The sequence below is a fragment of the Zootermopsis nevadensis genome, unplaced genomic scaffold (assembly GCF_977971745.1).
Source record: "Zootermopsis nevadensis isolate Lab colony 2312 unplaced genomic scaffold, Znev_1.0 Znev_ptg000015l, whole genome shotgun sequence".
Lineage (NCBI taxonomy): Eukaryota > Metazoa > Arthropoda > Insecta > Blattodea > Termopsidae > Zootermopsis > Zootermopsis nevadensis.
Window position 1 is genome coordinate 7,788,785 of NW_028259147.1, and position 15,124 is coordinate 7,803,908.

Below are 15,124 nucleotides of genomic sequence, written 5' to 3' on the forward strand. Positions count from 1 at the left end.
AGTGTGTATACGTGAAACTTGTAACATTCCATTGTTGCGGACTATCAGGTAAACCGATGTAGAAGAGAGATTTTAAAATTATGTAGCAGAAAGTTAGTATTCTACAAGTAGTATTATTAGAGCTGTTTAATCTATAATGTTTAGCTTAGCATTCATTGTGAACAAATAAGTGGATACAAACATTTTTGTGAGAAAATCTCTCAAAGAGACCACTTTGGAGACAGAGGTATAGATGTGGGGATATTATTAAAATGGCTTTAAGGAAGTGGGATGTGAGGATGTGAACTGGATGGACTGAGAATAGGGTCCAGTAATTTGCTCTCATTTTACAACTTTCTAAAAAGTTTCTTCTTTAAAATTCTGTATGTATTTTTAATTCCATTTGAGCTACATGTCCAGTCCATTGTAAACTTGATTTCCCTCATTACACAGACTGTGTGACCTTTATGAGTCATCTAGATAGATCCTTTCTAAGAAATGTCTTTATTAAAATTCTGTATTCATTTCCTGTCTCCATCTGAGCTGCATGTGTAGCTCATTGTAACCAGAATGGGTAGCATGGGTTAAGTCATTGACTTTTGCATTATATTATCTATATTGTTAAATTGACCATTCATCTTATGTCCTAATACTTTCCCAAGCAGTTTGCTTTCAGATATTTGTACTGTGTGATCTTTCCTTACATTTACAATTTAAATACATGATAATTAAGAAAAGAGGAAAGTTAGAAACTAAGAGAAAAAGCTACCAAGTTGTACACTTCTTTCCACCAGTAACTTAACAATTTTTCTAATAATGGTAGACTCAAAAAAGACAATTTTTGTCTTAAATACAGTATGTCTGATAAGTCTGGGGCCATAAGAGAACTCTTTTTTTTTTGGAAAATGCAGAGAAATATAAAGAGGGAAACGTTTCAAACCATGTTCCCAATCTCAAGTGTTTGATTTTTTTTATACGTAGGATGAGTCCTTGTTGCTTTGCACTCCCTGCACAGTAAACTTCTAGCATTTCTTATATTTTCAATATATTCTCCAGAAATGAATGTGATCTGTGCAGTAACAAACACTTTTATGCTTTCCATATCTGCCTTTATAATTCAATTATTAATTTTGATTTATTGTGCATGTTTCTTAGTATTGACTTTTTTTTTGTTTGAGGGATTTTCAGTGACATAAATAATATCTGAGGATGTTATTCTGGGGTGTTACACCATGTGGTCTGGTAGAAGTTTCCAGACGTTTTAGACATACTTGCTGCCTCCATCAGAGCAATGAGTGACTCACCCTGATGATGGAGACAGCAAGCACCTCTGAAATGTTGGTGAACTTCTACCAGACTACACAGAACAATCCAGAAGACAGTGATCTTCATACAAACTGCCATGAGCACTTGAAATCTCTCAAAATAATATCTATTATGTTGTGTAATTCATAATGACTAGATTTTTAATTACAGACTTTTCTGTACTCTTTATATATTTTGTTACTATTTGTGGATAATGTTCATAGAAAATGTATGTTTGCAGTCATCTAGAACGCATTCTTCAGGCCATCGTTTGAAAATTGCACTGTTCCTCCTTCTGTGGTTCCTGAATTTTACTTTTCATTTTCTCCCCCCAGGATTGTCGTCAGCCATTCCATGGAGGATCATTTTTTGATCATGAGGGTTTGCCATATTGTGAAACACATTACCATGCAAAGAGAGGGTCGCTTTGTGCTGGGTGCCATAAACCAATCACAGGTTTGTGCTTGTAAATTCATTACCTATCCATAACAGTTATTATGTAGAATTGTTGTAGCTCTGTTAGAAATAGAACATTGTAAATGGTATTATTTTCTTGAGACTTCTTTACAGTTATAGTTATGACTCTGAATTGTTGCTTGTTGCAGGCCGTTGCATCACAGCCATGTTCCGCAAATTTCATCCTGAACATTTTGTGTGCGCCTTCTGCCTCAAACAGTTAAACAAGGGGACATTCAAGGAACAAAACGATAAACCATATTGCCATGCTTGCTTTGACAAGTTGTTTGGGTGAGCAGAGACCCATATGCTGTACTGGGTTTGTGATCTTGTAGGGTGTTACATTTATCTCTAGCCTGTATTCTTTTATGGGTATCTCATAGTTATTAATAATGTAGGTCTGAATAAACATTTATCAACAGGTGGCTGCTGAACAAATCCAAGGCCATTGAAGCAATAATAACATGATGGCTCCCCCCCCCCCCCCTGCACACTTGACACACCAAATGCTGCAGAAGCTTAAAATTTGCTTTATATGTATACATGTATGGGAAATTCATATACCATTGCATCATTATGTTGATTCATGTAATTATATGAACAGTTGTTCTTGAAGTTTGTGATTTGGTTGATTGCATGTAGAGAGACATATTTCATATTGCACTTTACAAAACTTCATTGTTTACTCCTGGATAAATAGATAATTTATAATATTTTGGAGACTTCAGGTTTTCATGGTATTTAGTGATATACTTATCTCCATTTTTGAGTGATGATATTGTTTTGTGGTAAGTAGGTTTGCCATTCTTTCAGAGAAATTAGTAGTATTCATCTTTAGTTCTTCTTATAATTATACCTTGTATTTAGTGTGTAATTAACACATTTGTCTTTGATAACAACAGTATTTAGTTTTGTAGTCACAGTTTACATGTATTTAATTGTCATCTTCATCATATTCTTTTGTTTAATATTTGACATCGTATCCATTTCTCTATATACTGAATACTCATAGTTGAGGCCATTTACTTCATCTGTACATGGGTCTGAGGATCCAGCACAAGACAAAGTGACTGGTGGCACTGTTGGCCGTATTTATAGTAATGGGCTCTGAGATAGTAGCTCAGTGATGTAAGTATATGAACTAAATCTGCTACCAGTCCCTCTACTTCACTCTGATGATGGGACTTAAAATTTGTCCAAAATGTTGGCAGACTGACCCATTACAATACAGTGTACAAGTGCCCAACCAAAAATGGAAAAAATAAGTATTACATCACGGTGTTTAACATAGTTCAAGATTTAATTGTGTCTCAAGATTTGTATTATGTCTCAGTAATGTTTCTCTGTATGAATTATTGTCAGCTGTTTGCCAGCATAGCAGAAAGACCTTATATTGCATTCCATATATCTTGATACATTATTCAAATTGAGTGTTGTTATTTAAAATACACACTGTTATCTGGATGACTTTGATATAATTTTTGTGCTCTGGTAGAACCTTTAACACATTGAATACTGGTACATACTGACCTTAATAATATCTTGGTTTTCAGTTCAGTCAGTGGGGAGTCATCATAGACATATTTGTTTTCATAGACTCCACTGCTTACCCAGTGGAGTATTAATCTTATGTGCAAGTGTCATTGAGATTCATTTTGTTGATATGTGTTGGCATAATTTTTTAATATGGTGATGTTTTCTTGAAGGAAAATGTTTGTCATGCATTACTTTAAGTAGAATTTATTTTAGTAACGTAAAGTTCATATCATGATGTCCTTTCCGGGTTCCTGTAAAAGCAGTCATTAGATTGCATGTGAACTTACGGATACATAGAAGGAAGACGTTTGGGTTAGATGACCATGCCATCTCTCAGCAAGCATTTTTTATGGATATCAGTTTATAAAAAGCATGACCAACATCATTTTCTCACACAGAGACTTGTCATTTACTATTAGTACAGATGGTTTTAAAACCTACGCTTCATAATCACTGAGAACCATAAAATGCACTATGCTAAAACCAATGCTTGTTATAATCACTGTAGGAACCACATACAAGAAGTCATTAAATATATGGAATAGACATATCAATGATACAGTTTCTTACATCTTTTTTTTCCCATTTGGTGTCTGTCATCAAAATCTATTAGACCTATGTGATGCTACATTTGCCGTATATGATGATTGAATTTATAGAAAATTTTACTGAATATAATTTCATTGTTAAAACTTAAAGTACAGAAAAAAAAAATCAATCATTTTCTTTACAAGAAGCTGCTGTTGTGGATTTTGAGATCACTTATGGCTCTGGTGATATGTTTCTGATTGCCATAGCAAGCAGTAGTGTGGTGAGAAGAAGATAATTTTTTCAGTGAAATCCTTTTTGTGTTGTGTATTAGGTTTCTGTATGTTGTTTAAAAAGTATCTTAAGTAAACAAGCTTCAGTAACATAAGTAGGATTTGAGGTTCTCACAGTGGTGAGTACAAAGATGGCTGTCTTATGGGTTGTGGCATCATATAGTGTGGTAGGAGTTTACCAACATATCAGAGGTTTTCACTACCTCTATCATCAGGACTCCTCTGAAATGTTGGTAAACTTATACCACACTACATGGTGCTACAACCCAGAAGACTGCTATCTTCAAGAACATAGTTTGTTCACTCATAAGTTATCCAACAATGTGAAGTTATGCACAGAATATTGTTGGAAACCAACTGTAAGAAAGACCATGCTATTCAGTGTCTTGTTTAATGGCCTGTCTTAATGTTTGTCAGGTACTTGGCTGGATCTATAGATGTTTATATTGTAATTCTACATAGTTATTGTGCTAATGGGAAATAACTTATATAGGTGTTAATGCCTGAAGTATGTTGGCTTCCTGTGTACCAAGGGCAATTTATGGTGTACAGAATATTTTCCTGTGTACTGAAATGGAAATTAGTAATTGAATTATCACATTGTCCTTTCATGTTTGATCTCATTGTCAGATGAACAAAACTTCTAAAGGTCTTATTTTAATAAGAGTACCAATTATAATAACTTTTTCAATTTAATCAACATAAGGTGATGATGGAAGGTATTAAAAAAGGTATTCATCTGTTGATGGAGTTTCAGTTTTAATGTGCAGTTAGAATTAGAACAGTTCTGGTGAGGTGTGATGGTATACATGTTTAAAATGTGGGATCTTTCACTTGGGAACAATATGTGGTGTTCAATGTTCATCTTATTCTATAACCTGCACTAAGTTAATGACATTTTGTGTTACATCATGAATAATGAGGTCTGATATAAGAGGTTACTGTAAGTTTGGCCCATCATTTTTTTTTTACTTTTAACATCTCTGTTGTATGTAACTGTGTTGATACCTGTAGAAATAGATGGGAAAATTTTCCATGCTACTTCAAGTAGAAACAAATACATAGCTAAATGAAAGGGGGTGATGTAATTTATCAGCTTCACATTTCAACATACTGTTCAATGCTTAAGGAAAAGTTATTTGATTCATCAGTTTTCCATTTCATTTTATCTGTTAGAGTGCTGAAGTTAACAAAATATAACAGTTCTTAGTATTCTTGATATTCATGTGATAGGTACACTATCTTTGTAGATAATGTAGAGAAATTTTTATATCTCACATACTCAGAACTGTTCATTACATGTGGAGTGTAGAAAAGAAACTAGTTGTCAGGAAATGTAATAATTTGCTGTCAGTTATCTGCTGTTATTCATAGGTGTAAGAAATTTAATACTTTTTGACAGGCATCATTGATTAACAACCCAGTGCACAATTATCATAACTGCATTTTAAGGCGCATCATTTGAAACCTACCTCACTTCAGCAACAACTTGGTGGTGTATGAAAGCTTGATATGAGTCTGTACTGTCATTCATTTTGGTGTGTACTGTGCCATGAATATAAATACATAGGGTTCTTTCATATTAATTATATGCTTTTAAGATCTTATTTTGGAACAACCAATTGCCATACAAAAGTTTTCTTAATGCCAGTTTAAAGAGTATTTAAAAAAGTTTGCTATTTAAAAAGCGATTTGGTTTAAGACATAATATGATGTGCTCCAAACAGAATATAAAGATTCCCTGGAAGGTCAGTAAGCCATGGAAGCCCTAAGCCATGACCCATAGATTTCCATATTTAACATAGTGGACAGTTTATGTGATTCTGTTAAAGATGAAACCTGTGTACCACACTTACTAATGAAGGATGATGACCTAAATCATAGAATTAATGAAGCTCTTGCACCTGTTCAACAAGAAATCTTGCAGAAAGTTTCGATGATTTTCTCTGGCAGTTGAATGGTGTCAAAATTATGAACATTGCTACTATTGGACATGCATAGGGTTAAAATTATTTGCATAGTAGCTGTTAGCATTGATATTAATGTAAGTTTTGTAAGACTATGTTTGCTCAAAATACATGCTTAGAAGTTACTAAATGTGTAATAATATTTGAGATATGGTAAAGAAAATGTTCAAAATACCATGATTAAACAAGATTATCCTAACTACTGACCAAGAATAAAAACACTATCTTGATTATTTGAAATGAGGAAGGCTTCTGAACTACACAGTACAGTATGAAATTAGTTGCAGTCTAGTATAAGAAATCTAACTTGCCACAGAACATGAAAGTATGATTTAGTGCCAAATGTATCCAACTAATACTTTATATATTGCACATAAGTTACATTGTTCTGATTAATGAATACAAGCCATAAAATAGAGTAATTACAGAATGATCTTTTAGGTATTAAGGAATTTTCTATGGAACTATATGCTTAAAATGCCATACCTTTCAGTGTTTTATAACATTTCTAAAATCTTCTGAAGTGATTAGCTATGTCAAACCTGGGTTAAAAACCTGTAGTAATTATAACATTATTATTAATTATGTTGCCCTCGGTGAACTAGTGATTTGCGTGCTCGCCACTGGACCCAAGGTTCGTGGGTTCAAACCCAGCTGAGGTCGATGGATTTTTAAGGGTGATAAAAATCCATAGCACAACTTCCTTCAGAGGGGAAGTAAAGCAGGTGGTCCCATGTCGTAGATTTATGAGATGTAAACAGAACTTACGAGCATGATATGAGATGTTTTCTAAGCAAAATTCAGTGGCCATTTCTCACCCATGACTCTCCTGATTTACTGCTAGATGGCTCAAAATCAGGATTGAGTAGAAATTGTGCAGAGGCAGTGGGCTTGTCACTCCCTACTCAAATGCACCTTACAAGACTAATAAGGACAAATTGCCTTGAGCAACTGTCCCAGAAAGGGCCAATAGGCCCAATCCCTGTAGTAGATGATGATGATGTTAAAATAAAAATTAAGCATGAACACATAGAGCAGAGAAATCTTCCTCTTAATACTCTTGTGGATTAGCCCCATGTGGCCTGTTCCAATTCAGAATTAGAGCTTTTACATTGCTGATCACCTGAGACAGAACATTCATGTGCCATGAAAGCTTGAAGACATACATATTTACTTAAATTTGTTGTAAAACATATACTTGCAAAATATTGTTTGTCAGTTTACTCTGAATTGTTGTGGCAAGTATATCAAGGCAAACCAATTTATGCCAGAAGGTAATAATTTCCAGTTCCTTTGTCCAACCACAGCAAGCCAATGAATGCATTGCATTGGTCTGGATTTTAATTTAGTCCCTTGTTTACAAAAACATGGACAAAATAGGAATTTGTGTGTAGGATTTGAGGTTTTCATGGTGGTGTGTTATCAGACAGCCAGGACTGACATCAAAGCTCTAAGCAAGCATTTACACTTGCTTTGTTAAGTATACTTCAAGTAAAAAATTTCTTCAGAAAAATATTATATATTTTCAAAATTTGTTTGTGTTATACTGTTACTTGACATATTTTTGAGGTATTTGGTAAAAATTTATTTCAGCTTTCATATTTATTAAAATAACATACTAATTAAATTAAAAACATGTGCAAAACTTGTAGGTATTAAAGAAGTTAAATACTTTTATGTTATGTAGTTTACATATTGTGCCTTTCTTTTTTAAATCAAGTGTGACATATTTGCCTAACTTTTTTCCTAACAATCAAGTAGCTTCTAATGCCACAGGATCAGAACTTCCTTACAGAGTGTGAAAAAAGAAATGATGTAATCTTAAACGAGTTAATCTTGAATGTAAATATGTATTAAAAAAGCCAAGGGCATGTTGCTGGTTTTAAGGCCATATTTTAACATTAATATTGCAAGTGATTAACATCAGATATACTAGTGTAAATATTGATATGAACTTTGATAGTGTGCCTTTAAAACGGTATGTGTTTGTTATAACCAAAGTTCAAAATAGGGACAGTCTTGATAATGGCCATCTCAGAAATAAGGTGTTCAGAAATTCAGACATTGGCTGGCTGTTGTTGATAATGCATGACATCCTGGTTGGCATTCGAAATAACGGGTCAGTGAATTCAATAATATGACTTATTGAACTGGGTTTCAGAATCTATAATATTTATATCAAAGTATACTACACTGAAATAACAGAAAACTAGTAAATGAATGGTAAATAGTTTCAAAGGATCCTACTGCTAGAAAGCTGTTGTAAGTAACATAATTATTTACAAGAACATAATACAAAATCAAATTTTAAACACCATCTGAAATCAACAATGACTTCACATGTCTGTTATTAATATTGGCTGGCCAATGCCTGAAACAGTTTTATGTTCACCATTGTTTTGGATTTGGATTTTGATCACTGTTGATAATAATCGGTAATGAGCTGTGTCTGTAAAAAATGCAAGGCATGCCATACGTTGGCCACAGTTGCAAGATTCATAATGTAATGTCAGTTTTGTCACATCACTAATTTTAATAATGAGAAGTAGATTGTAATTATTGTATACATTTTAACACACAAGGCTTTTTTACCTATAAAACTGCTGGTTAAATAGTATTTTATATAATAATAAGGACATAAATAAGTATACAGGTGATGGATTCAATCATTTTCTAGACCCAAATTGTCTGATAAGTTTATCTCGACAACAAGGAAAAATTTTGTCAATGGCAACACTGAATTGAGAATAATTATTTTCTAATAAAGAAAGATGATTGCATGAATGCAAAGTCATGTTTAAGCAACAGATATGACTTCATAAGTGAACAGAGTATTCAGTCATTCAGTTGAATTGATCAGTACCATGTTATGAATATTTTAATCTAAATATCAATAAAATGTACAAGTTTCTTATAGTACTAATATTGGGAATTCTTGCCTTTTCCTGAAAGCAAGCATAACATTATGAAAAGATGAACATTTTAATACCAAAATAAAAATTCAAGTATCATTTTCATATTGTAACGTGGGTCGGCGTTGCGACCTGGATTGTCAACCCTGATTTATTCACATCAAATTAAATCAGTTACAGAGTCTGCACATACAGTCAACTCTCTACAACAACAACAACAACATACTTTGTGTCTCTGTTCTCTGCACACACACACACACACACACACACACACACTTTCCTCCGAGTCTATCTGGTCCCTCGAGTTCGGCGCTCTTCACACTCTTCGCTTACACATCGGCCCATAGCACCCCACTGGACACACACTGGCTCCTCGGCCGCCACGGTCCACGTACCCGGTTCTCGCTCACGCAACCGACCTGTCCATACTCAGCGTCGGCCCGTAGCACCCCACTGGACACACGCTGGCTCCTCGGCCGCCACGGTCCACGTACCCGGTGCCTCACACGTGGCCGACCCGTCCTTTCTCAGCGCCACACCAGACCTCTCGTTGGCTCCACTCACTCGACTCCTCACATTTCTCTTAGTGTTCTCTCACGCCCGATTTACAACTCTGTTCTTTCCACACTCCCTTTCCAACCACTCTTCAACACACTCCCTTTCCAAACACTCTCCATTTACAACAATGTCTATAAACAGACACAACAATGCCATACACAATGTCTAACGCAACAATGGCTATAAACAAATACAACAATGCCAGACACGACAATGTCAATAAACAGACAACTAAACTGTTTATTGACATTGTTATGCTGCTCTCACGGCAACACGTCACACTATGTTTTACTGGTCACTTTTAACTCTTCTCATATTATAACCTGCATGGACCTCTGCATCAATGCCTATTTGTGTCTTAAGATTATTGAGTTAGAAGATAAGGGTATTATGAATATTCTTTAGAATAACATTATTAGTGGCTTCAAGTATTGTGGTATGGTTCCTGTACACACTGTTCTTATATTAGAGCAGAGGTTCTTAACCTTTTTCTCCCAGTATACCTCTGAAGCTCAAGTTATGCACCATTCATCTATGATCAAGGTTAACAGATTAACAGATAACCTGCATAAAATCAGGAAAGATTGCATCACCAATGAAATAGATTGCTTGAAGGATCACTTAAATCATTGGTCATTACCAGATTCCTCCCATATTCATTCTCTCTCTGTCTCGTCCCCCCCCCCCCCCCCATATTTTTATGCACTTCTGTTTAGTCTATGTGATGACAAGGCAGTTCATATCTGAGACATGGCAACTGTGTGTTGACATTGTATGAGTTCACTGGCCTTTGGTATACCCTGTTGCTTTTATGTGAGTGTTTATAGGTTCTCCAAAAACTTTAATGTGAGCAAAAAAGATTAGGAGCATGAACAGAATTTTCTAGAAATTGTGCAGTTCCTCTGAATTCAGAAGGTGCTACACAGTTTCACATCCTCAAAGTCTACTGAAGATAATATTAAATTGTTCCTTTCTAGATTGGCACAGTATAATTTATTGCAGTGCAAAACCTCACCCATGGGCTTTAAACTGCACCATTTAAAGAGAGGTTTGAATTTAAATGGCCAACACTGACCAAACAAACAGTAACCAAAGTAAAAAAAGGAAGTGCACAGCCCTTCAAGAATGAAAAATAGAATATAAAAACATCCATAGATACATTTTATGCTACATTACGTAGTATTGGGAGTTTCACATGATTTTATGCGAATGATAGAGACAAATATATACAGTGAAGCTCCTATTTAATGTTCCATCATCTAAGGTTTCAATTTCAGTGATCTCTATGTTTAATTTCCTTCATTAAGGTATTTCTTGGTTTAATGTCCAAATTCATTGCTTCCCAAATAAATCTTAAATGGGAATTCACTGTAACTTCATGTATGTTGTAACAGTGTATTACAACATGGGATATTGGTATTTTGAAATATGTTAAGGATATTGAACTGCAGACTCAGTAGCTTCCTTGGAAATAATATACTGCCCCTACAAATCACAGAATTATGTTTGGCATGAAAGTAATATTATAATCATTTAGTTATATTTGATAGTCTATTAAAAGTTTAATATAAAATATTTCTCATTAAATTAATTTGTTCTTTGTTAGTCTTTAGTGAAGAAGATTAGAAATGAAGGCTGAAGACAATTTGTTAATTTGATCTAAGAGAGAGAAGAATGGATTGAATTATGTAAGAGGATTTGCAGTTTTTACACATATAGTGTTATCAAGGCAATTAAATCCAAGGAGAGTTTGGACAGGTATGTATAAACGAAAGTAAATATTTTTGTTGAACCTCCTGGGTAGAGACAAGCCAAACAGTATGAACTTAAATTATAGAATACAGTATTAAACAGGATATCTAGAGAAGGAATTTGTGTAGATGTGAACTGATTCAGGATAATTTCCATTGGTAGGCTCAAGTGATAATGGTGAAGTAACTTCTGGTACCATAGAACAGTCAATAGTTACTCAGATATGCAGAAATATTTACTTAGTTCCCCTGCTAACTGGCAAACTTGATTGGTCATTAATACAGTTTCAGTGTAATTCCATTTTAATGATTTCTCACAGAGCATTACGTAATGAATAAACAAATATGTTCTCCATGCAATGCATATGTTTTCTTCATGTACATTTATTTATTTATTTACGGTTCATTTAATGACACTTTTTCAGCAGCTCAGACAATATGGTGTTCATCGTTATGTAAAGAATGCGTTTCATTATCTGTTAAAATAAAGTGGACAAAGCATGTAAGGTAATCGGCAAGGACTAGTGTATATATTCAGAAAAAATTACATAAATTTGGTGTCTGTGGCTATATCTTTGAATTTTAGAAGATATTGAAACAGGGAGGAGATAACTAATTCCATGGACAGAGTCCATGAGAAGCTAACAGTTGCTTGGCTAGTGAAATTCCTGAAATTTTAAGAAACCTGAAGGTCATTACCATGTTCACAAGAGCCCACACTTTACACATTTTTTGAAATAATAAAAAGTTTAAGCTCATACATTTATTCATCAACATGTAAGTCTCCTCTATATAAATATACCATTTTAAGCTTAAGATGGTACTTTTACAATATGTCTGTGCTCTACTGATTTCAATTTACATACAGTTTACAAATACAATTTGAGTAAGCTGGTTTTTAAATATCTTTTTTTGTGTTAACCACATCAAGGAATGAGATCAGGTTACATACAGTGACAGTAAATCAGAGCTGTACAATGATACAATAATGTCTAAAAAGATAAATTTACTTCTCTGCTTAAGCACTGTGCCCTAAAGGGAAATGTGTGTAGGTAAATCTCCATCTACATGCTCCACTGGATAGAAGTTTCCTTAAAATTCAATAAATGTAACAAAAAGTTCCAGGTGACCACTTTAATAATGTTGGTGATGAACGAAGTTGGCCACTCTTCACAGGGTTTGACTATTTTAATCCTAAATTCAACATTACCCTACAGTATGACCAGGATTTACAAAATATCTAAATCTTTCAATTTTCCTGGTTCTTATAAAACCAGCAAATGTAATTTGTTAAAACAGATTACATTAAAGTAGGAAACAAATGGGAAAAACTTTCACTCCATATGTCCATAAGTTCAAGTTCAGTTCCTGAAATTTCATTCTGTGGGGAATCTAGAGATTCATACCCACAGTCTGATAAAGGTGGCTCAACTTTCATAGACGACTCTGTATTGTCGTACAGATGAGGTGAACTGGGTGCTGGAGATAAGCTGTCCAGTGTCCTTATACTACATGGTGAAACAGGATTTTCTACAGATTCTTCTTTGCAGAGTGTAGTGTGAAGCATGGGCGCTGGCACCACTGATACAGTGTCACTGGTTACAACCTCCTGAACAGCATCCTCTACACACACATCTTCACAAGGTACTACTATTGTTATAGTATGAGTTGATTCATTGTATGTGCCAAACACGGATTCTGATGAAGAGTCACAGGTGTCTTTTTGGTTTGGTACAAGGCACACAGAGGAGTCTTCAATGTTTGGAATGCTTGCAGAACTGGTCTTGCACTGCTCTGAACATTTTAAAACAGGACTACTTGTGATCAGTTCTCTACTGGTTTCCATGCCTTTTGGTGATGACCCCACCATTTTATAACTGTTCGTCTTTCCCTGGATTCCATAAGCTCCAACCTGAAACAGTACATTAATTAGAACACCTGAGAAAACAAGACTGGAAAGGTGTATTCCATATCGGAATACATGTGCATTCTTTGCAAATTCTGAATTATTAATAAAAGATCACATGAATCATCTCACTTCGACAACCTTAGTTTCAGACTATACAAGTCATGTGGTCTTAAAATTCTTTAAGTACTGCAAATCAATAATGTCATGCAATAAATCAATTTAGCTCTGTGGTAGCATATACATGGGTCACAGGATTGAATCCTGGTCAAGTCAACTTTTTCTTTCATGTATTAACTTATGAAAATTATGTTATACTGTTACTGCACACAAAAATCTTAAACATGCAATGTATTATTGTGGATTATCATGAAACAAAACTAACCTCTGCACTGGCTTGTCTGTGCTCTGCATCCATTTCTTCTGCAGCATCTCTGAGTAAACTCTGTGCCAATTCATCCAAGTGAGACAGACATACATCTCCATCAATATTATCGAGGAGATCTGGGAGAGATGGCAATACAGTAGAATCCTGTACACAGTCAAAACCTGCAACACCGGGCCCAGTGCCCATTGTAGTGCCTGTCCCTGCAGCAGAGGGTCCATGCTGAACTCAGCCGGTTCAAATTGGGTACTACAGCAGACATCATGGGTCTGATGGTTGCACTCATGGCTTGACAACTTCTGGCGCAGGTCTTGATTCTCTGTAGCCAATTGCATCTTCTCCAATTGGAGATTATGACAATGCAGTGTTAATGCTTCATTCTGAAATTAAAGAAAGGTTATTTGCAAGGCTTACAATGTACACATATGTGCATGTACATACGCAGATCTCACAGTGCTGAAGTTGCATTCAAGGTAAATTATGTATCTTTGTTTTTACTGTCATGTTAAAAATCAGTGGGTAGGATATTACAGGCATGATACTTAAAATTATAACTACAGAGATTATAAAACCAATTCAATATGTGGGCTTGAGGCCAATAACAAGGCAGTAATCTGTAAAGGGAACAGTAAAATACGAATGTGAATTTAGAGCCAATGCATAGGTACTGTTCATGCCCCAGTCTGTAGAAACATGCATGTATAACACATACCTTTTCTCTGAGTGCCTTTACTTCTGCTTCCAGATCATCCAACCTTGCTTTCTTCCGGTCTCTTGAGGTCTGTGCAGCCACTCTGTTTTTTAATTTTCTAAAATATAAATAAATTTAACGTTTTACCACGAACATATGTATGATTAGATTACCTCCTCCTGTAGAATTTATTTTTTTCATTTAATGTGAATATACACGGTGGTATTCTGGGTTGTTGGGCCGTGCATTGTTTTAATTGTATGTCAATGCTGGCATTCAGCCAAAACACCTCACCGCCCAACAATCCACACTACAATCATCTAGTTATACAGAACTTGAGTCGTGGATACTGCAGTAATTGCAGTGTCGTTTCTACTAAGAATACAAAATATGATGTAACAATTAAAATAAACGAGCTGACTTACTTTCTTTGAAGCTTTTGTTCCAAAGATAAATGGTCTAATCTCCTCTTTCTATTTGGAAATTTAACTTGTGAATCTTCACACCCCGTTGATGTGATGGAATTTGAATTTGGTAGAACCATTTTACCGGTTATTGTTGCGTCATTCTTACATTTTAAAATAGTATTCCCGGTCTTCAATTTAATTCCGATTTGATTACTAAGAGTACCGTCACTGTCAACATATTTAGGAACTGCTGTAATAATTATCGTTTTAGGTACGGCCATCCTCCAATAAAAGACATTTAAATAAGTAGATGTGTGTAACAAACTCGCGAATCTTCAATGCACCACACGAAACCCTCACCGGGGCAACAATAATCCAATTATTTTTCACAGTATTCGACATCCCATCTTTTCCTCATAATCCATAGTACTTTCGTCATCTGACATACGC

General features: G+C 34.9%; 2 protein-coding genes across 9 annotated transcripts in view; one reads left to right on the forward strand and one right to left on the reverse strand.

Moving 5' to 3' along the window:
* Positions 1-8,983, forward strand: part of Pax (paxillin) — a 72,901-nt gene extending 63,918 nt beyond the window's left edge. For all 7 annotated transcript variants that reach the window (XM_087349271.1, XM_087349269.1, XM_087349270.1 and 4 more), the window contains 2 exons: positions 1,620-1,740; positions 1,890-8,983. In XM_087349271.1, the coding sequence (XP_087205397.1) occupies positions 1,620-1,740; positions 1,890-2,035 (267 nt within the window). In that variant the 3' untranslated portion in view covers positions 2,036-8,983. The remainder of the gene's footprint in view (positions 1-1,619; positions 1,741-1,889) is intronic.
* A 3,050-nt stretch (positions 8,984-12,033) lies between these two features.
* Positions 12,034-15,112, reverse strand: Xbp1 (X box binding protein 1). Of its 2 annotated transcripts, XM_022071154.2 has the most exons (4): positions 14,693-15,112; positions 14,289-14,385; positions 13,577-13,956; positions 12,967-13,197 (listed from the first exon to the last, which is right to left on the reverse strand). In XM_022071154.2, the coding sequence occupies exons 1-4, from the start codon at positions 14,953-14,955 to the stop codon at positions 13,110-13,112; spliced, it is 828 nt and encodes a 275-aa protein (XP_021926846.2). In that variant the 5' UTR covers positions 14,956-15,112; the 3' UTR covers positions 12,967-13,109. The 2 variants fall into 2 exon arrangements, with proteins under 2 accessions (XP_087205405.1, XP_021926846.2); XM_087349279.1 differs by lacking the exons at positions 14,289-14,385; positions 14,693-15,112 and having other exon boundaries at positions 12,034-13,197; positions 13,577-13,906.
* Between the last annotated feature and the right edge of the window lie 12 nt (positions 15,113-15,124).

Excerpts from the sequence above, each read along its gene's own strand:
- Xbp1 (XM_022071154.2), bottom strand. The coding sequence starts at position 14,955 with ATGGCCGTACCTAAAACGATAATTATTACAGCAGTTCCTAAATATGTT. Across the intron at positions 13,957-14,288 it reads TAAAGGCACTCAGAGAAAAG|AATGAAGCATTAACACTGCA; the intron begins GTATGTGTTATA and ends CTTTAATTTCAG. Across the intron at positions 13,198-13,576 it reads ACAGACAAGCCAGTGCAGAG|GTTGGAGCTTATGGAATCCA; the intron begins GTTAGTTTTGTT and ends GTACTGTTTCAG.